This window comes from Notolepis coatsorum (genome assembly GCF_963971535.1).
Source record: "Notolepis coatsorum genome assembly, chromosome: 10".
Lineage (NCBI taxonomy): Eukaryota > Metazoa > Chordata > Actinopteri > Aulopiformes > Paralepididae > Notolepis > Notolepis coatsorum.
This window is the reverse complement of record NC_140174.1, coordinates 27,442,733-27,464,616: the sequence shown is the minus strand read 5'-3', so window position 1 is coordinate 27,464,616 and position 21,884 is coordinate 27,442,733. Positions and strand designations below refer to the sequence as shown.

The 21,884-nt window shown below is 42.7% G+C and overlaps 1 protein-coding gene across 1 annotated transcript in view; it reads right to left on the bottom strand.

Moving 5' to 3' along the window:
* Positions 1-5,215: 5,215 nt before the first annotated feature.
* Positions 5,216-21,884, bottom strand: part of slc39a11 (solute carrier family 39, member 11) — a 318,449-nt gene continuing 301,780 nt past the window's right edge. The window contains exons 8-10 of the mRNA XM_084322684.1: positions 9,297-9,395; positions 8,388-8,546; positions 5,216-7,717 (exon numbers count right to left, since the gene is read on the bottom strand). Of these exons, the coding sequence (XP_084178810.1) occupies positions 7,639-7,717; positions 8,388-8,546; positions 9,297-9,395 (337 nt within the window). The 3' untranslated portion in view covers positions 5,216-7,638. The remainder of the gene's footprint in view (positions 7,718-8,387; positions 8,547-9,296; positions 9,396-21,884) is intronic.

Genomic DNA, 21,884 nt, shown 5'->3' with positions numbered 1-21,884 from the left:
CGTCTGCTTCCCCTGACTACCATCCCGGGAGAAGCTGCAGAGCAGCAACATTCATCCTTGCTTGTATTCCAGTCTTTGTTTGAACTCTTCCCAGTCTGTGCTGTTTATTTAGTCTTAATAAACAAGCCCTTGTTTTTGGCAACTCTGAATCCTACTCTCTTGTGTCGTTGCGTTTGGGGTCGGTGTCAAACCATAACAGGTTGTGACAGCCATAAACCAGGTCATGCGACGTTAATACATCAAGACCCCATCTGATGCGGAGCTAAGGGTGATCGTCCAGGGCTACAGAGATAAATGGAGGTTCCCCCAGGTTGCGGGGGCAATAGGCGGGACCCACATTGGCATCCTGGCACCAGCTGATGACCCTGCAGATTATTACAACAGGAAAGGATTCTATTCGGTCCTGTTGCAGGGTGTAGTGGACCACAAAATTTTATTCTGAGACATCAATGTTGGCTGGCCAGGTAGAGTCCACGATGCCAACGTTTTGGCCAACTCCTCTCTATATTGCCGAGCAGTGGCGTCGTTAGGCCTGGGCTTCCGGGGCTTTAGCCCCGGATGTTTTTCTCCTAGCCCCGGATCTAAAAAAAAAAATGGTTTACATTTTTTTTTTTTTATGTCAGCATTCCCATTGTCTGTGCTGAATGTTTGTTAGTGTTTGGTATTTTTTGTTGGTTTTTAGTACTTTTAAACATCCATTTTTAGTAAGTAGTTTTCATTTGATCCTAAGTATAATTTTTTCATTCACCGATTTGTGGACTTTTTTTTTTAGTGTCCTGAAAGGCGCCTTATAAATCAAATGCATTATTATTATTATCATCCAGGAGGGAAAAGACACGTTGGATAGTAGGGACTGCATCTCTGCCTGTCCTGACCAGGAAACACTTTGCAACTGTGATCTCCTCTGGCAATAGTTGGATATTGTAATGTGTGGCGAGGGGTTGCAGCAATTCCACTGAGAGAAACTGGTCTGAGGCTGGATAACATGCCTGTATGCCTCTCATAAGTTGTTATCCAACTCATGAGAACCTGCTCTCAAGCTCTTGCAGCATTCTGTCGACGACTGGATAGAACAGTCTCTGAGCTGAGGTCTGAGCTTGTGCCACAAGATGACTCAACTACATACTCGTCCATCCTTTTCTGCTTCCTCCTTTGGCTGGTAGTATGTTCCTCAATCCAAAGGCCATTACATATGGCCTTTGTCCTGTCATACATGTCCACTGCCATCTCTGAGGTGCAATAACCTTTGAGTGTGTCCTGCACTGTGCTTTTAAATAGTACAGATATTGAAGATGTGCACTTTAACGCAGCAGCACCTGGAGCCATCCATACCCATGTCCAGTGTCCTATAATAAGCTTTAATTGAACCCTGGTTCATTTCCTCGGATAGTCCGGTTGGTTTGGGGTGGTGTGAAAGCTCATTCACTCTTGCAAGTGAACCCTGCTGCGGTTCATTTGAGATGTGAATGCAAAGCGGACCAAAGGCAGGAAAATACCCAAAAATCGAATCTTTTTTTTATGAGAAGACTGAAACATATGTATATAATGAAACACACAATACAATTCTGTTTGAACCAGTTACACACACTGCTGTGCTTAACCTAAAACACATTTAGCAATTCTACTTCTCAGTGATTAGAGTACTGTAAGTGAAGTACGCAGAGAATGTGCAAATATACAATAAATTCACCAAACACTACACAAGACCAATGCTGTGATGAAAATATAATTTATTTATCTACATATACCCAAATCAATGATGCAGACTGATGAAAAAAATTACATTTTCTCTCCATATACCCAAATCAATGATGCAGACTGATGAAAATATAAATGTTCTCTCCATATAACCAAATCAGTCAACATTTCAACATGGAGAATCACAACAATACATGTCCCAGTTGTCATGCTACTATGTGCATAACACTGTAAGCTCAGCAAATATCAGACAAACATAAAATACTGTATCCAGTACAGGTTAAAATTACAGTAAAACAAAAAAAAAATTGAACAAATTTAAACAGAAAATACTAGACATTATCTCTTTGCCATTATCTCTTTGTTGTGATTCTCCATGTTGACTGATTTGGGAAAATGGGAGAAAATGTATATTTTCATCAGTCTGCATCATTGGTTGTCTTGTGTAGTGTTTGGTGGATGTATTGTATATTTTCACGTTCTCTGTGTACAGTACTTCACTCTCCTTCCATTTTGGTTGAAGACAGGTGAACTCACCTGCTGCATTTTTATAGTGCTTAAACCTGATTGGTGTATCTACAATTAAGCAATGGTGTGTTTGTGCATCTGATGGCTGTGTTTAACCAATTGGCTCATATGTGTGGTAATTTGACATTCTGTGTCTAATGTAATGCAAGTGTGTTTAGTGTTTTGCAAATCACTGTGTGTATTGTTTTGCAAAAAGTGTGAGGCTGACATTGTAGGGGTGCAAATCTGGGCCTATATTTTGCTCCTCGAGTGTAAGGTTTTGATAATTGTGTAATACTTTTGATTTGAGTGTTTATGCAATTGAAGAAAACTGTAAAGACTAGAGATGAACTGTTTATTTCTTTTGTACATAGGCTGTGCATATGTTTGTTTGTTTATTTGCTTATGTGTATGATTCTTAACTGTGTTTTTATTTTGTTATTGGTGTATATGTGTGTATGTATGTACAGTATATGTATATATATATTATATATATATATATGTATATATATATGTGTATATATGTATATTTGTACTCCTGTTGGGGCTTCTTGGACCAGATCAATGTTTTATCTGGCTAAATAAAGGTTAAATAAATAAATAAGAAACTGATGATTTGGTCCTGTTAACTTTGAATTTTCTATGGGGACTGCCCAGATCCCTCTCATGGACCTGGAACTCACTTTGAGAACCTCTAATGATTCTAGTTATTCAGTATTCATCTCTAATTACTCTAAAATTGCGTATTTGTGTTAAAACCGGGCTGAAGCCCCCAATGTTTTCTAACCCTAAAACCGCCCCTGTTGCCGAGGCCAGAATGGCACATTGTTTCAGGGCTGGACTGAGAGATTTGAAGGTGTGGATGTGCCCCTGGTCATTCTCGGCGATGCCGCATACCCACTTGTGCCTTAGCTGCTGAAGCCATTTCAAGAGGGCAGAGGTGTAACACCAGCTGAAACTCAGTTCAACCATCGACTCAGTCAGGCACGACTGACGTCGGACGTCTAAAGGGTAGATGGAGATGTCTCCTCAAAAGATGTGATGCACACATTTCCCTGGTCAGCCACATCATCACAGCATGTTGTGTTCTACACACCTTTTGTGAAATTCACAATGAACAATGGGTAGACGAGGATCCTGAAGATGATGGATAGGCTGGCGAGCCAGAGAACACCCATCAGGCCAACCATGGTCGCCACATCAGAGATGCACTGTGTGCCTATTTCGCACAATGAGTAGCATTTGTTGTTGTTGTTGTTGCAAAATATTCAATTTATATTGTTTGTTGGGGCTACCCATACCATACTGTCAGTTGAACTGATCTAAAGTACGAATCCCATGACAAATATTCATTCTGCAGAATTATGAATTCTGTGTGAAGTCAGTTAGTGTTGGTGAGAAAGGAATTTAAATTGAAGTAGAGGAATTGATCTCAAGCCCCGCCATATTATCTCGACCCTCCAATCACAACTGTTGTTTTTGGATGTGTGAGATCATGTGCAATATATATCAGCATTATTTTTTGGTGAAGTGCGCCTTTAAGAGAGCAACAAAGAGTCATGGATTATCATCTCATGAATACACTTTTCCAATTATAAATATAAAGGACCCAGGGTTCTTCATCTGGTTCTTCTCCAACTAGGCAAGTAATGGATATTTTTGCCATACTTTGGACGTTGCTGAACTAACACTTCTGGTTATAATATATATATTTTAGGAAACATACTGTGGTGTTTTCAGACACAATTTCTGGTGAAACGAGCATATGTCTGCTAACCAAACACATTGCTCTTGACCTTTTGTTTATAATTCCTTCTTTTTTTAATGTTTTTTTAATTTGTTGCTATTATTGTTTGGTTCGACGGAACAAGATATAGTGAGTTGTTTGGAGAAATATGGAGAATAACATGTCAAAAAAATAAACTTTTTCATATTGTAAATGAAAGGATATGTCTGATGATTCTGATCACGATATATTTGTCAATTGTAGCCAATCCCAGTGCTGCGTTTGATTGACTAGATCAGGGGTTCCCAAACTTTTCAGGCCGCAACCCCCGAAATAACAGTGTCAGAGAGCCCCACTATTATAGGAAGTAAAAAAAATGTTTTAACAATTATTATATATATTTTTTATATAAATGGAAATGTATGGTTGAAACATGCAAATGTTCAAACGCACACACACTAATAAGCATTGGAGGCTTTTAACCAGGGCCGGACTGGGGAAATCATTCAGGCCAGGAAATATAGTGCGAAATATAGCCCCAGTCAGGCCACTTTTTAAGCGGGGGGTCCCCCACCAGGACATTTTGTTACAAAGACTTCATTTCCTGCATTCTGGTGTAGGCATTTTTTTATTTGTACCCTTTAAATGCCAGTGTTTATGATGGCATCACAAATTATTGTTAAAAAACAGGCTAGCATATGTATGATTAGCAACAACACTGATTTTGATAGATTTTTTGTTTTTTGTAAGGGTCCCACCTCCACCAATCACATGCGGCTCCCTTTGTGTGTGTGTGTATGTGTGAGTAAGAGAGAGAAAGAGAGAGAGAGAGAGAGAGAGAGAGAGACAGTTCTCCAACTTGTGTGGGTTGCAGTGATCTCCTGGTTGTTCCCCACCTAGGTTATCTAACTATTGGCCTGGCCTGCTTCTAAGTTCAGTGGCCTGACTGCATTAAAAATAAAAATAAATTGGGAAATCTTTTTTTTTAATCATCTGGCGACCCCCCCCCCCCCCACGGCGGCTCACAACCCCCACTTTGGGAACCCCTGGACTAGATGACTGTTGGTCCAAACCTTTGACTTATGCCCTCCTAATTTTTTTAACGATGAGCCTTTATATTAATTATCCCCTTAGGCTGTGCTGTGGTCACATCAGATGCCTTTTTGAATGCGCCTGTGCCTTTTTTCCTATTGTTTTCGGGCGCTTTTTCGGGCGCTCGGGTTGAAAAGGTTTCAACCTTAGCCGCAGAGTGCACCGTCGGCAACGTCACTTACTTGTCGATGGACCAATCAAATCAACCAAGGGGAGGAATTACAAATCTGAGGTATCTGAAGTTTTCAACGTTAGTTAGCATTAGCTATCAATGCTAACGGTAGTAGCACTCCTTGCGTTTGAGCGCAAGAAAAATGCATCCGATCTGGTCACAGCCTTAGATTGAAAGCATGAGGTGGATGATGGAATAACGAGCACACACAAAGAAAACAAGATAGCACAAAGAAAATGAGCCTACAGAATCACTTGGCTGTTTAATTATACAAATATTTCAGATTTTTACCATGCACCGACTCAGGCATATAAATAATTAGAAAAGAGTATCTTAACCGTGGATTCAGCAGGCCCACACATTCAGATGGCAGTCACATGGCCACCGGAGGGTCAGAGCCTCTTTCTGTGACCACGGAAAAGCCTTCGGAACAGCCTGTGTTGCGCAACTGTACAGCGATGCCACAGCAAGAGCCCGAATGAGGAGGAGTTGACACCAGAAGGAAGAAAGTAAAATAATAAAATAAAAATCAAGTATTCGCTACTTCGTCCACCGTTGTGGTAGTGCCATGAATTACGGAATCAAACATCACCTTTCAAGTATTATCACATTTTTATCGTATTATCACATTTTTATCGTATTAACAAAAAGATTAAACATTTGCTTACTTTCACATAGGGACACTCCGATCAGGATTTTTGGAAGGATCACTGGAAGCGGTACCGGCTGATACCGATCACGGGTCTATATCCAACCGAAATTGGTATTTATATACCAATTTACCAGTTTCAAACTATTTCAAATAGAGTTATGTACTATTTGTAACAATATGTATCTGGTAAAATGTAAATACATGTTTTAGTTGTTTAGTTGTAGTTGTTTTAGTTTAGATTGTCCTTAGAGCTGACAAACTGCGGGGTTGGCTGGAGATCATAATATTTATGAGTGACAGGTAAATTCGCTCAGGTAAATAAGTCATTAGACGATAGCTTTGACGCTACACGTAACTAAAATTGAAAGGTGGCTGTGGAGACATTGCGCAATCCGTCCCAAATGAAGGCAGTCAGTCGATCTCGAGCATCAGAGCGTATCCGGCCAAGCTAATGCTGCTAACTAACTAGCAAGCAGACCAACGTTAGCTACGTTAGTTTCACTGTGTAGACTGGGGCCTATCTAGAGTGACAGCCAGCTAGCTTGTTGCATTAGCCCCTACTGGGGCCTAGCTAGAGTGACAGCCAGATAGCTTGTTGCATTAGCCCTTGCTGGGGCCTAGCTAGAGTGACAGCCAGCTAGCTTGTTGCATTAGCCCCCGCTGGGGCCTAGCTAGAGTGACAGCCAGCTAGCTTGTTGCATTAGCCCCCGCTGGGGCCTAGCTAGAGTGACAGCCAGCTAGCTTGTTGCATTTGCCCCAGTTGGGGCCTGGTCAGAGTGACAGCTAGCTAGCTTGTTGCATTAGCCCCAGTTGGGGTCTGGTCAGAGTGACAGCTAGCTAGCTTGTTGCATTAGCCCCAGCTGGGGCCTGGTGAGCTCGAAGCCTGAGACAAGGCTTGTAATGCCATTTTCAAATCGTTCCTAAATAAAACACGTCGGGTTCAGCCCAATGGTCCCACAGCCCTATGTTCCCACATGTCTACGTTTTTTCTCAGAATTAGGCCCTATGTTCCCACAGCCCAATGGTCCCACAGCCCTATGTTCTCACATTTCTAAGATTCTTCTAAAAATTAGACCCTATGTTCCCAGAGCCCAATGGTCCCACAGCACTATGATCCCGGACGAATCCTCTACTACCAGAGGACAAATGGATAATAGGTTGGGTGTAATTGGCTACAAAATTAAGAGAAAGGGGGATAAAATCAGATACAAATGTATGAAAAAAGGAAATGTGGGAACATAGGGCTGTGGGAACGTATGCACGCTCCCAACACGTCATGTCAAAGCTCTGACAATAATGTCAGATTGCGGCAGCAGATATAATCCTCTGGGTTCACTATATCGGTTGATAATCCTATTGTCTCTTTCAGACACCTGGTAGAACTGCCAGACTGGTGAAGCCATTTTAACGAGCTCCTTTTGCCGGCTGTATGTACAAATAAATTGTCTCAGGTGTTTCGCGTCATCTGATCGGCCTCTATAGAGACCACCAGTCAAACTATTCGGAATGAATATCGGCTGATAGCGATCGGAGCATCCCTACTATCATAAAACTAGCTTAAAACGGCATCCTATAACAAAATCAGCGCATGGAAACAAAACTAAATCAACATAAATGCAGAAGCTCTTGCTTGGAAGCGATGGAAGGCATATTTGGTCCCTTTTTCAATGAGGTAAGCGGTGGGTGTTATGTTCTGATGACATCAGCGCTACTGGCGGTCCTGCTGGCTGGGAAGCTGTCGTCGCGGCGACCTTGGCCCCGTCTGGGAGCGACAGTCGGTGGCTGACAATATCAGCCCAGCCCCACGTCCAGTGACATCATCACCACGAAGCCTAGGATGGTGGTCCAGGATGCCAGCTTCCCATTCCCACTGCAAAGCGCAAGTGGAAGTCAGAGAGAGAGAGAGAGAGCATGGCAGAGAGAGAGAGAGAGAAGTACACATCTGTGTTAATTCCTTTTTCTCTTCACCAATCTAAGCCCATCTCCCCCTCATCCATCCATACAGTTTTTTTCTTCATCCCTCACTCTCTTCATCCACCGATCCATCCATAACCATAACTCACTCCATTCATCCATGTGTCAATCCATCTACCCATCAATTCATGTGTCCGTCCACCCATCCATCCATACATCTACTGTACCTGTCTATCCACCCAGCCATCTACCTATTCGTCCACTTACCTGTCTGTCCATCCAACCATCTACCTGGCTATCCATCCAACCATCTACCTGTCTGTCCATCCATCCATCTACCTGTCAATCCATCCAACCATCTACTGTACCTATTCATCCACTTACCTGTCTGTCCATCCAACCATCTACCTGTCAATCCATGTGTCCATCCATCTAACTGTCTGTCTATCCATCCATCTACCTGTCTGTCTATCCATCCAACCATCTACCTATTCGACCATCCACCTGTCTGTCCAACCATCCATCTACCTGTATCTCCACCCATCCATTCAGCCACCCATTGACCTGACCATCCATCCATCTATCCATCCATCCATATATCCATCCATCCGTCCATCTCCTCTCACCTGACTTGAGCCTCTGGTATGATGTCGTCCACCACCACGTAGACCATGGCGCCGGCAGCGAACGCCAAAGCATACGGCAACAGAGGTTCTGCTAAAACCACGGCAAACGCACCTAGCAACCCTGCGATAGGCTCCACCATACCGCTCAACTGACCGTACCTGGTGGTGAGAGGAAGAGGCCGGTTAGCACCACACACACACACACACACACACACGCACACACGCACACACGCACGCACGCATGCACGCACACTGTATATTAATAAAATTCCATCCTTTTCCCAACAACTTATTTCTCGACGGGAATTGAACGTAATTGACCTGGACTACTCAAGCCCGCCCAATTTTCTTCATCCTCCAATCACAACGGCTGCTTCCCTTGGACAAATCATTCTTCACAATGGCAAATATCACATACATCAAATTAATGTGTGGTCATATGTGTGTATAGGGACTGAATGTAACGACAACATTAAAGCACAAAAGTAACACACACACGTACCCAGACACCACTGTACAGATTACTGAGGACTATTGACTACATTCCATTGAATACATTAATTCCTTAGGCCCTTAATAATTTCCCATAATGTTGGCCTGTTCCTTTAACTTCATGCTCACATTCCTAACCTTCACCAAAGGTTATGCTCATCTTTCTATCTCTGTGAGGACATTTTATCCTCAGAAGGATAGAAGTACACAAGTCGCCAAAAGGATGGATGAAAGCACACACACACACACACACACACACACACACACACACACACACACACACACACACACACACACACACACACACACACACACACACACACACACACACACACACACACACACACACACACACACACACACACACACACACACACACACACACACACACACACACACACACACACCTCTGCCTACCAGAAGGCTCTCCATGTCGACATGCCGGCACCCCGCAGAGGGAGGCTTACCGCCAAGCCTTCTGGGAAATTCTGGATGCCGATCCCGATGGCCAGGTTTCTGAGGGAAAGAGTTAAAAACATTAGTGTTGAAGGCTGCATTTATATAGCACCTTTTATCCAAAGCGCTTTACAATTTGTTCCTCACATTTTACCCATTCACTTACACATTCACACACCGATGACAGAGGCAACCATGCAAGGCGCCAACCTACTACTACGGTTGAGGAGCCGGGCAGCGTGAATATTTTAGGCAACCAACTTGTGTTTAGCGTTTCTCTGATTGGCCAATACGCCTATGTGACCACGGCAGCGCGAGAGAGCGGCAGCGCGGAAATAGGCTGTCTATTGCCTCGCGCTGCAGCGCGGAAATAGGCTGTCTATTGCCATTCTCTAAGTCAAACTCTAACCTTAACCAGCTCCTTAACAGCGCTTAAACTTAACCCTTCTAACCTTAAGCAACTCCGAAACAATGCCTAACCTTAACCAACTCCGAAACAATGCCTAAACTTAACCGGCGAAATGAATGCACGTTAAAAAATATTGCCATTCTCTAAGTCAAACTCTAACCTTAACACTTTGGTTGCCTAAGGTTAAATTAATGATATACCATAGATTGCCAGCGCTATTTGTCTATGGAGAAAGTCCCCTTCTTTGCAGGGCTATAACTTTTTAAATTCTATTGCTACATTGCCATTATTAGGGCCCATTCAAAGTCCTATATGTATTGTTCATTGTGTAGCAACGTTAAACTTTTTCATTCACATATTCATAGTAAAGTATGGTCTAATGTATAAGTATGTTTTCATCTCTTTCTGCAGCTTTCTCCAGAACGTGATATATAGCCCCAAATGCATTATATTGATGATGAAATACAGTTTGATGGCAATCAGCGCGATATAAAAAATTCCAACTAGACGTACTTCTAGAAGTTACTACACGTCATCTGATGTTGACCGGATGGGCGAGGGGGCGTTTATAATTCCGTGGGCAGCGTTATACCAATCATCTAATGTGGGTCAAATGTTGATAATATCAGTTATTATCGAAGACGGTAACGTTACACGCTGAAACTCACCCCAGTCTCCGCGCGCCGTTGGGCGATCATCGTCGAGTAGAAATTTTATCATTATGGGATATATTATTACCCGGTCCATCTCCAGCTTGTATAATGGTATATACGTCCAAATCATGTTGTTTATCGAGTTATTGGCAATCGATCGCTATGTAGTGTGACGAGCTAGAGTGCCGGAACCTATCCCGAGTGGCCGGAAGCAATACGGACATCTAGCACAACCTCTACTGCGCTTCCTGTTAAGCGGTTGCGCGATCGGCCACCAGATGGCGCTCCTGAACCGCCAGAGAGCTCAGTGGGTCCTGCTGGTGTATCTCAGGCCAGCGGAGGGACATTATGAATCCGATCGCAGATTTTTGAAATATTGATATAAAGACGACGTACAGCGTCCCCCGGCAACTTTAGCATGGCCAGCAAAGACGTCTAAAGACGGCTCCCGGCAGTCAAAGTGTTAACCAGCTCCTTAACAGCGCCTAAACTTAACCCTTCTAACCTTAAGCAACTCCGAAACAATGCCTAACCTTAACCAACTCCGAAACAATGCTTAAAGTTATGCCTAAACTTAACGGCAAAAGAATGCGAATGCACGTTAAAAAAAAAATAAATAAAAATTGAAGGGAATCGAACTAGCCAGCAACGAGCCGTAGGATCCACAGCCATGCAGCGTTGCCAATTGAGCTATTTCTGGATGCTGAATAAGGGGCGGTTACTGGCATATAATGCTGCCGCGACGGAGCTGCTGCTGCCGCGTCACCGCGGGGGCGTGGCTAGACGCAAGTTGGGCGTGGTTAGACACAAGTTGGTTGCCTTTAATATTTAGGCAGCCGGGCATCTCACATTTTTCTGAATGTATGTACATTTAAAAAAGCTGTGACAATAAAGAATCTGAATCTGCCACTGAACCATCCCACCAACTAAGGCACTGCCACTGAACCCACCAACTAAGGCACTGCCACTGAACCCTCCAACCACCCCACCAACTAAGGCACTGTCACTAAACCCACCAACTAAGGCACTGCCACTGAACCCACCAACTAAGGCACTGCCACCAGATTAATAGATTGCTCCTATTTTCGTCTGTGGTTCATACAGCTGTGGTCCCATGAACAAAGCCTTCTAATATACATTTCTACAGCAGCACGGTGGTGTAATGGTTAACACTGTTGCCTCACAGCAAGAAGGTCCTGGGTTCGATTCCCGCTTGGGGACCAGGTTGCCAGGTACCCAGGTAGGGTATCTCCTGGGCCTTTCTGTGTGGAGTTTGCATGTTCTCCCTGTGCTCAAGAGATAAACCCAATGGAAAAACATGTAGAACAGATCGCTAATGCTCCGATACGGTACCGGTACCTGTGAAACGATACCGGTACCCAACGGTACCTTTTTTCTGTACTTTAGTCTCAGAAAATGTAATCTACCTACCTCAGTTCAAATAACCACACTTTCAACCGTTTTCGGCTTGCCATTGCCCCGACTGCTTTGTTGTTGAATCAAGTAAAATCCTAGGTAAGTGTATATTGTGCGTGTGAACGTTGACGTAAAAAAAATAATCTTTTTTTTTACAGTACCGAAATCTGGCACCGACGGATCTCACGTGAATCGGTACTCGGTAGTACCGACGTGATTCGGTAGGTACCTTTAAAAGTACCTAATTCGGTACCCATCCCTAATCACGTCCCTGACGAAGACTAACAGGAGCACTTGGATTGGTCCCACGCCGCAACCCATGTCTGCTCCCAGCTGCCCTTGGGGGGGAAGGACGACAGGATGGGTCAAGCGCAGAGACGAAATATCATCGGCGACAAAAAAAAAAGAAAAAAATGCATGTGTGTCGCCCATCGCATGTGTGTGTCGCTGCATGACTATGTTGCAAAATGTGCAATGAATAAAGATTTCTTCAAAGTGCAGCTTAATCTTTAACCTTTCATTTCTCTCTCTTTCTGATAAGGCACATGATTTATTAATAGTCCATTAATTTAGAATTTTAAGTGGCAGTTTAAAAAAAGGAAAAGTCGCTAGCAAAAACTAGTTTAACACTGCGGATCAGGTCACCCAACTTCACCAGCGCCAGTGTGTTCTCTCTGCAACATCTGGTAATTTAGGGTTAGCAAATTTGGCTTTTAAAATTTTTAAAATTGAGAAAGAAATTGTATCCTTCAAAAAACAACATCAAAAGATGTACGGTAGCAGCTCATCAACTCTGGACTCTGACTTTTTTCATTTTGTTTGATGGCCAAAATAAATTTAAACTGAGGCACTGTCCTTGTCCTTGGTCTCAGGTGGTGAGCTGTTGCGTACAATCTTTAGATGTTCTTTTTTTTGAGAACTTCTTTTTGGGAACTCCAACTCTTCCACTGCAAAAAAAATAATCCTTTGGTGAAACGCGATTTCCCCATTAACCCCCACATGCATAAAGGATAACATTAACCCCCACATGCAGCATAAAGGACAACATTAACCCCCACATGCAGCATAAAGGACAACAGTAACCCCACATGCAGCATCAAGGACAACATTAACCCCACATGCAGTATCAAGGACAACATTAACCCCACATGCAGTATCAAGGACAACATTAACCCCACATGCAGCATCAAGGACAACATTAACCCCACATGCAGCATCAAGGACAACATTAACCCCACATGCAGCATCAAGGACAACATTAATCCCACATGCAGCATCAAGGACAACATTAACCCCACATGCAGCATCAAGGACAACATTAGCCCTTTACGTGACTGCGTTGCGCAAGCCAGGGGCTTTTGTAACCGCAGTCACTCTCAGCTATATAGCTACCAGGCTCGTTTGGACCACCAAGCACTGCTTCTGAGCTCGGGGTGGGTCAAAAATATATCAGATTTGAAAATGAATTTCAAAGGTACCCAGGGTACAATTAGGGTTTCACACAGCGACGTGCTGGGGTCTGAAAGCTCGGAGTTGCTAATAAACATTTTAAATCATTGTTATAAAACGAGTGGTACTCAGAGAGCGAGCCGTGTATTTCCGCCGTTGGTGTCACAGCGCATGCGCACCAGGCTATCCTCACGCATGTATGCATGAAAGGGGGGGGGGCGGGGGACGTCGTTTCTGATTATTGATTAACAATAACCGCGTTAGCCTCATTCGCCTCATAGGCCGAAGGCCTGGATGGCTATCAAAACAAGGCCCGATCGGGATGTACTTTACGTGAAAAAGATCTTACCGTGGTCCGGTGGGATCCCCCGGAGCATTTCCCCGTTATCGATCGCCATCTGGTAGATCGATATGTCCATTGGCTGATGATAAATCCCCTTATTGCATGGTGAAATCTGCGATGCAAAACGTAATCCAAGCAGCGTTTCCGTTAGCCGGTAATTACCGGTATTTGACCGGCAAAATCTGGTGAAGTCCGACATATCTAATCTCTCCGGTCATAATGTCCGGTGAAAATAATTCCCTCTAAACACAATTAGATTATTTGAATTGTATTAAAATAGGCTAAAATTAAATAGCCTATGCGATGAACGAAACAATCATTACATTTGTCGTTGCTTCACCAAGCAGCCGGTCAATGACATCCTGTGTCAGCGAGCTGGCAGCTGATATATTTACGTGAAGCATGGCTTGGCAGGGTGCAGTACTCCAATTCAGCCATTGGCAATTCAGCTGTTGGGTGGGGGCGCTGCTGACACCGCTGCTCTGCTCAGTCTGCTCCTGCTCCATGCTTCACGTAAATATATCAGCTGCCAGCTCGCTGACACAGGATGTCATTGACCGGCTGCTTGGTGAAGCAACGACAAATGTAATGATTGTTTCGTTCATCGCATAGGCTATTTAATTTTAGCCTATTTTAATACAATTCAAATAATCAAATTGTGCTTAGAGGGAATTATTTTCACCGGACATTATGAGCAGCAGCACCAAGTCGTTGGGAGGTGGAGATATACATCACGGCGCAAACCCACGATAATGTTGCCGTCTCTCTGCCAAATTTCTCAGTTCTTCGCTTGATATAATTAATACAAATGTCCAATATAACGGAATTCGTTAGCTCATAAAAATGTGATTATAACAGACTGCTGTTTATTAAGGTCGGGCAGACTGCCCACCGACACCTCAAGTCGGCAGCAGCACGCAGTCTCGAGGGACTTATTTTATTTGGAATATATTAATGACTGTATATACGCAAAAGTAGTCTAGTTTTAAGTTAAAATATTATAAATGCCTTGATGATGTCATTCTTTATATAGGCCTATCAATTGTTTTTAAGCTCAATAAACTCTGACCGGAATTTATCCCATTTGTCCGGTAGATTGAAATCTACCGGACACTCAGACCTGCAAAAAAAAATTCTAACGGAAACCCTGAATCCAAGCTACAGGCTGCAGATCCAGAATCGAGCTAACATAAAACTCCATTGAAAGTAAAAAAAAAAAGAGTCCACCGTTCGGCCACAGGGAACACTGCATTATCGCGATAGCGCCCCTAAGAGGATCTGGCCGGTATATACGTTGTTCGTCCCCATTGTGTTAATAATAAACCCTGTTAGGACTATCTGACTCTTAATAATAAACACGGTTAGGACTATCTGACTCTTAATAATAAACACTGTTAGGACTATCTGACTCTTAATAATAAACACGGTTAGGACTATCTGACTCTTAATAATAAACCCTGTTAGGACTATCTGACTCTTAATAATAAACACTGTTAGGGCCAGATTAAAGCTGAGAATCTACATTTATTGTTTTATATACTTTGTATATTATTTATATATACACGGTATATCCCTTTAAGCCTGCGTTCGAATCATAGTCATATTCACTTTCCTTATGGATAATGCCCCCTGACGGTGGCGCCAGGCAGTCTTGCACTCAGACAGGTTCAAGGGCGAGTCTGGGCTAGTCAGGACATGCCCTTGGCAGCGCATTGACTCCGGGCAAGTGGTTAGGTTTGGAACTAGAAAGCCACTTAAGTATATATATCGGCGCAGGTGCGAACAGCAGCAGTTCGTCTAAGTAGTTGTTCATCAAGTTCATCCCGATTCAACGTGTTCGGTAACAGTGAAGTGAGCAGCAGTGCGTCTAACAGAGCGCTGAGAACCACGTGCAAATTGAATAGTAAAGTGTCAGAGTTTAATGCAGTAACGTCAAGTTCGACTTAGTTTAATGTGAAGTAACTAGTCGTTCATTTATTGTATATCGTGCCAACCACAGTTCGTTCGTGTGTAGCATTACCCAGAAGTTCTTTCGTGTTAGCTAGTGGACCTTAGCCAGTGCGCGTGGACTAAATACCTTAGTACCAGCACACGAGGAGGCCTAGTCGGAGAACCTGCTGGACATGTGCACAGGAGAACCGGCGGCGGCGATTGCAGAACCATTACTGGTTGGATTATATTGATTGTGGAACGTGTTACCCGGAGAAGAGCATCGTTAATCTCCACTGTCGTTTGGGATTTAACCTTGTGAGGATTTACATTCGGGCTGGCCTCATGGACCGAGGCTAGCTGGCTATCATCGTTTGCTATCGAGCATTGGATTACAGTTATTGCTTTTGTTGCTGAGCGTTGGATTACAAGGACTGGCTTCTGTACGTGAATCCCCTTCTTCTTCAATTGAATCAGACTGAGTATCCGAACATTCCTCTATCCTCCAGACCTTACAACTCTGGGAGGAACCCAGTGTCTCCAGGCGGTACCAGCGTTGCCTTCTATAATTGCTATTATACGCCAGGTGGCGTCAGCCTAGTATCCATCGTAGGAATCATTCTATTCCCAGTGACTTATGCTACTGACTGACTTTATGCATATTCTTCGCCATACAAGCGTGACCCTAATTCTCATTCTGTAACCTAATGTTGCATAATAATAAATACCCTCAAATACTATTTCTTTGTCAATGCCGTGTTATTATGAGTGTCCACCATATATATTAGATGTACTGTCTGGCCAGTAATTAAAGTACATACCTAGCAGTGGTTTAATCTATCACAATCTTTAATAGTCAGGGTTTTGTAACCCCTCAGTTACAGTTAGGACTATCTGACTCTTAATAATAAACACTGTTAGGACTATCTGACTCATAATAATAAACACTGTTAGGACTGTCTGACTCTTAATAATAAATACTGCATAGACTTTGGCACAGTGTGTTACTATGGTTTGGACCATGTATTAGGGGTGGACGGTATGGTCTAAAATTTATATCACGGTATAATTTGAAGCATAGACGGTAACGGTATATATCACGGTATCATCGTTTTTGATAAATTTTTTAATTTTTATTTTATATAATTTTTTTTTTTATAAAATATATATATTATATAATTAGACTTGTACTTGTATTATCTGCGAGACATCGCCACCACGCAACAAGCTCCACTGCCTGTGTGTACTCTAGTCTAGTAGCCTCCAGCTACGGCCAGGATTCTCCGGAGCTGCACCTGGACCTATACTCGAGTAGCCTCGAGCAGAGCTACGGCCAGGATTCTCCGGCGCTGCACCTGGACCCTATTGTATTGGTATAACGTTAGCAAGCCCTCAGCTCGAATACGCATCAAATCAGTGTTATAAGACATTGATATCAGGAGCTATCTGTAGCCGGATATATAACGTTAATACAACGCCTCAGTGAATTATTTAGTTCAATGGGACATTTCGTTTTGAACGGTGAACTAACTTGCGTTAACGTGAGCTAACAGGTAGCACACACATCTCTAGTACTAGACTTTGTGGAGCGTTTGTTGATGTCAGGAGCTATCGGTAGCTGGCCGACTAGATACCGTTCGGTTAGACAATGCCCCATCATGTATTAAACTAAAAGTGAATAGTTGACTGGGTCATTTTGTAACGGTAGCTAAGCTAACGTTAGCTCAGGGAGACGCCGCCGTCCTTCCGACAGCTCCCGTGTCCCGTCCCACTAGACTACTAGACCCGTGTTTACATGCGTGCGGTAGGGGCTGGCACGCCCACTGCGCGAAGCCTCCTAAATAACTTTTTCTAGTTCGCACATATCTATTATCTATGACTAATTCTATCTATTTTTAGGGGCAAATGCGAGTGAAATAGTCGCGCTGTGGTTACATGACGTCATTGCTATTTTAGAGCTGCACTACCGGTTACACGGTATAGTCAAAATCCATACCGTAGAGCAAATTCATACCGTTTATACCGTATACCGTTTATACCGTCCACCCCTACCATGTATACATACCATCATCACTATTACTACTGTCTGATTGAATCCTGCCACTACTACTGTTATCACTATTATCATTATTACTTGCACTTTGCTCTATGTTCTATTATTATTACTACCTATCCTACATGTACCTCCCCTCATGCTGCTATGACACTTGAATTTCCCCAAGGGGATTAATAAAGGAACACTTGGCTTGAGTAGATGTATCATGGCTGTTACAACGCTAAAATGTAACTACATACAAAGACGACAAAACGGTTGTGGAAAAACAAGCTTGTATTACTTACAGTATGTCACATATTATACTTATGTCACGTATTATACTTAATTATAAATGTTAGTTATAAATATTGTTAAAAGTTATAAATGTTCTTTCATGCTGGCCAAGGCACCATTCATCTATTTAACTCTTTGGGCACCAGAAACGAGTATACTCGTGTTTCGTCGCCAACGCTTGAGCGTCAAAAACTAGTACATTCGTTTTTTGATCCTTTGATCTTTTTCCTTTGATCCCCATTCTAAACACTCGCTCAGAGCGGCCTGGGTCTCCCTGGCACAGCTGCCTACGTTGGAATTGCAATGACGATCGGATCCCGCCAGGTGGCAGTATCGCCTACCTTTTGAACTGGGGATATCAGTTGTCTTCCAGTACTGAGTTACCTCCGGCTGCTTCCGCTTCGGAGTGGATCAGGACATAGCAATCGGCTGGAGGTTTGGTGCCTCAGACCTATTCTTTCCAGTATGGTAGCCATGCCCAATATACACAAGTAATTGCGATCGCCATGGGACGACTGGGATTTATTCATTTTGGAGTACCTTCCGACTGAGGTAAGGTCTATCTTAGGTAACCTGCTGGTATTTCTTTTTACCTAAAACATGCTTCTCTACCGATCAGTGTCGTATTTTACTGGACCTAAAACATGCTTTTGGTAACGATCGCAGTTTCGAGTTAAAGCGATGATTTTGTGAAGACACATATGTATATGGTATATACCAGGGCTATTCAACTGGCGGCCCGCGGGCCAGATCCGGCCCGCGGGATGATTCTGACCGGCCCGCCAAAGATTACACGATAAAAAATAAAAATAAAAAAAAATAAAAAAAAAATATATTTTTTTAATATTTTTTTTATTTTTTATTTTTTACTTTAACTTTTTTCTTTTCATGTCAACGTTAACACGCACAATTGAGCCAAAAGTCACTCAATTAATGACAGATTTCATTGATAAATTGAGGGAAAACTTTGCAAGTCAATTTGATGAATTTGACATGTCCAGAGAATTGATGCATTTTGTGAGCAACCCATTTGCCAATGTAGCTGCTATTTCCACAAAAGGACAAGAGTTCCTTGCATCACTTCACATTGATGAAGGTCTCCTGCAACTTGAAATAATTGACATGCAAGCATCATCTGCTCTGAAGCAGGCACTTGAGAATGAATCCACCACAACATTTTGGATAAAGTGTATTCATGTCAAGACATTCCCCAAAATAAAAACGCTGGCAATATCTGTGCTAACAATGTTTGGCTCAACATACACCTGTGAATCCAGTTTCTCTCACATGAATGCCATTAAAACAAGCAACGTGCCTCCTTGACAAATGAGCATTTGCATCACTGTTTGCGGGTAGCCCTCACTTCCTATGAACCCTCTTTCTCTGCCATTGCCCAGTCAAAGAAGTGCAATCGCTCTCATTAGATGTCCCCCACCCCCCTGATGTTTGAGAGTTAAGAGTGGACAATAAGTGCTAATAAGATGCTGTGATTTGCTGTTGTTGCACAGACATGAAGCACTTTTTCATAAGCTCAGCTGCACTATAAATGTGTTTTTTTGTTCAAGTGTTGATGTTAGAATGTTCAGATGCACATCATGCACTTGTTTGTTTTTTATTTTATTTTTATATTGAAATGTTGAAGAGGAGATGTTGCAGTTGTTGCACAGTCATAAATGAAGCACTTTCTGCAGGAGATGTTGCAGATGTGGCACATAAATGAAGCACTTTTTTTGAAAAGTATACTACTTTTGCAATGTAGTTAAATAAAAGTTGTGAAAATGTGGTTGCGTGTTGTGTCAAGTGTACATATATTCATAGCACAGGGAGGCGCCGTGGCAGTCCGGCCCCTGGCCCCTTGGGTTTCTGACAATGTGGCCCCCTGAACAATTTAGTTGAATAGCCCTGGTATAGACCTTATACCTTTGATTTGGAAGTATTTGGAGTTTCAGGCGAGCAACCCGAACGATTTGGGCATAATGCATATAACGCGTCATATCTAATTAGGAGGCGGCTGTTGTGAAGGGCCAGATTAAAGCTGAGAATCTACATTTATTGTTTTATATACTTTGTATATTATTTATATATACACGGTATATCCCTTTAAGCCTGCGTTCGAATCATAGTAATATTCACTTTCCTTATGGATAATGCCCCCTGACGGTGGCGCCAGGCAGTCTCGCACTCAGACAGGTTCAAGGGCGAGTCTGGGCTAGTCAGGACATGCCCTTGGCAGCGCATTGACTCCGGGCAAGTGGTTAGGTTTGGAACTAGAAAGCCACTTAAGTATATATATCGGCGCAGGTGCGAACAGCAGCAGTTCGTCTAAGTAGTTGTTCATCAAGTTCATCCCGATTCAACGTGTTCGGTAACAGTGAAGTGAGCAGCAGTGCGTCTAACAGAGCGTTGAGAACCACGTGCGAATTGAATACTAAAGTGGAGTTTAATGCAGTAACGTCAAGTTCGACTTAGTTTAATGTGAAGTAACTAGTCGTTCATTTATTGTATATCGTGCCAACCACAGTTCGTTCGTGTGTAGCATTACCCAGAAGTTCTTTCGTGTTAGCTAGTGGACCTTAGCCAGTGCGCGTGGACTAAATACCTTAGTACCAGCACACGAGGAGGCCTAGTCGGAGAACCTGCTGGACATGTGCACAGGAGAACCGGCGGCGGCGATTGCAGAACCATTACTGGTTGGATTATATTGATTGTGGAACGTGTTACCCGGAGAAGAGCATCGTTAATCTCCACTGTCGTTTGGGATTTAACCTTGTGAGGATTTACATTCGGGCTGGCCTCATGGACCGAGGCTAGCTGGCTATCATCGTTTGCTATCGAGCATTGGATTACAGTTATTGCTTTTGTTGCTGAGCGTTGGATCACAAGGACTGGCTTCTGTACGGCAAAAATGAGTATCCGAACATTCCTCTATCCTCCAGACCTTACAACTCTGGGAGGAACCCAGTGTCTCCAGGCGGTACCAGCGTTGCCTTCTATAATTGCTATTATATGCCAGGTGGCGTCAGCCTAGTACCCATCGTAGGAATCATTCTATTCCCAGTGACTTATGCTACTGACTGACTTTATGCATATTCTTCGCCATACAAGCGCAAACCTAATTCTCATTCTGTAACCTAATGTTGCATAATAATAAATACCCTCAAATACTATTTCTTTGTCAATGCCGTGTTATTATGAGTGTCCACCATATATATTAGATGTACTGTCTGGCCAGTAATTAAAGTACATACCTAGCAGTGGTTTAATCTATCACAATCTTTAATACAGTCAGGGTTTTGTAACCCCTCAGTTACAGTTAGGACTATCTGACTCTTAATAATAAACACTGTTAGGACTATCTGACTCATAATAATAAACACTGTTAGGACTGTCTGACTCTTAATAATAAATACTGCATAGACTTTGGCACAGTGTGTTACTATGGTTTGGACCATGTATTAGGGGTGGACGGTATGGTCTAAAATTTATATCACGGTATAATTTGAAGCATAGACGGTAACGGTATATATCACGGTATCATCGTTTTTGATAATTTTTTTTTTTATTTTATATAATTTTTATTTTTTTTTATAAAATATATATATTATATAATTAGACTTGGTATATGGTATATACCTTATACCTTTGATTTGGAAGTATTTGGAGTTTCAGGCGAGCAACCCGAACGATTTGGGCATAATGCATATAACGCGTCATATCTTGTGATCTAGGAAAAAAGACTGGATTATTTTGGAAAGGGGCGATGTTTAGCATGGAATAGCGCACAAACTACAGTATGTAGAAATTAACTGGTTAGTCAGTGTTGACTATGAACAATGCCTGTCAAATGAGCCATACTATTGTCTCCATAGCTATAATACAGAACACACGATGGGTCCGCAAACATCGCTAGAATGGTCAATAACGCTGGCGCCATTGAGTAGAGATGGGAAAACAGCGTGGGGGTCAATGAGTTAACAGCCGACTGACTGGTTTGTGATGATGGATGACTAGGTTAGTTGTA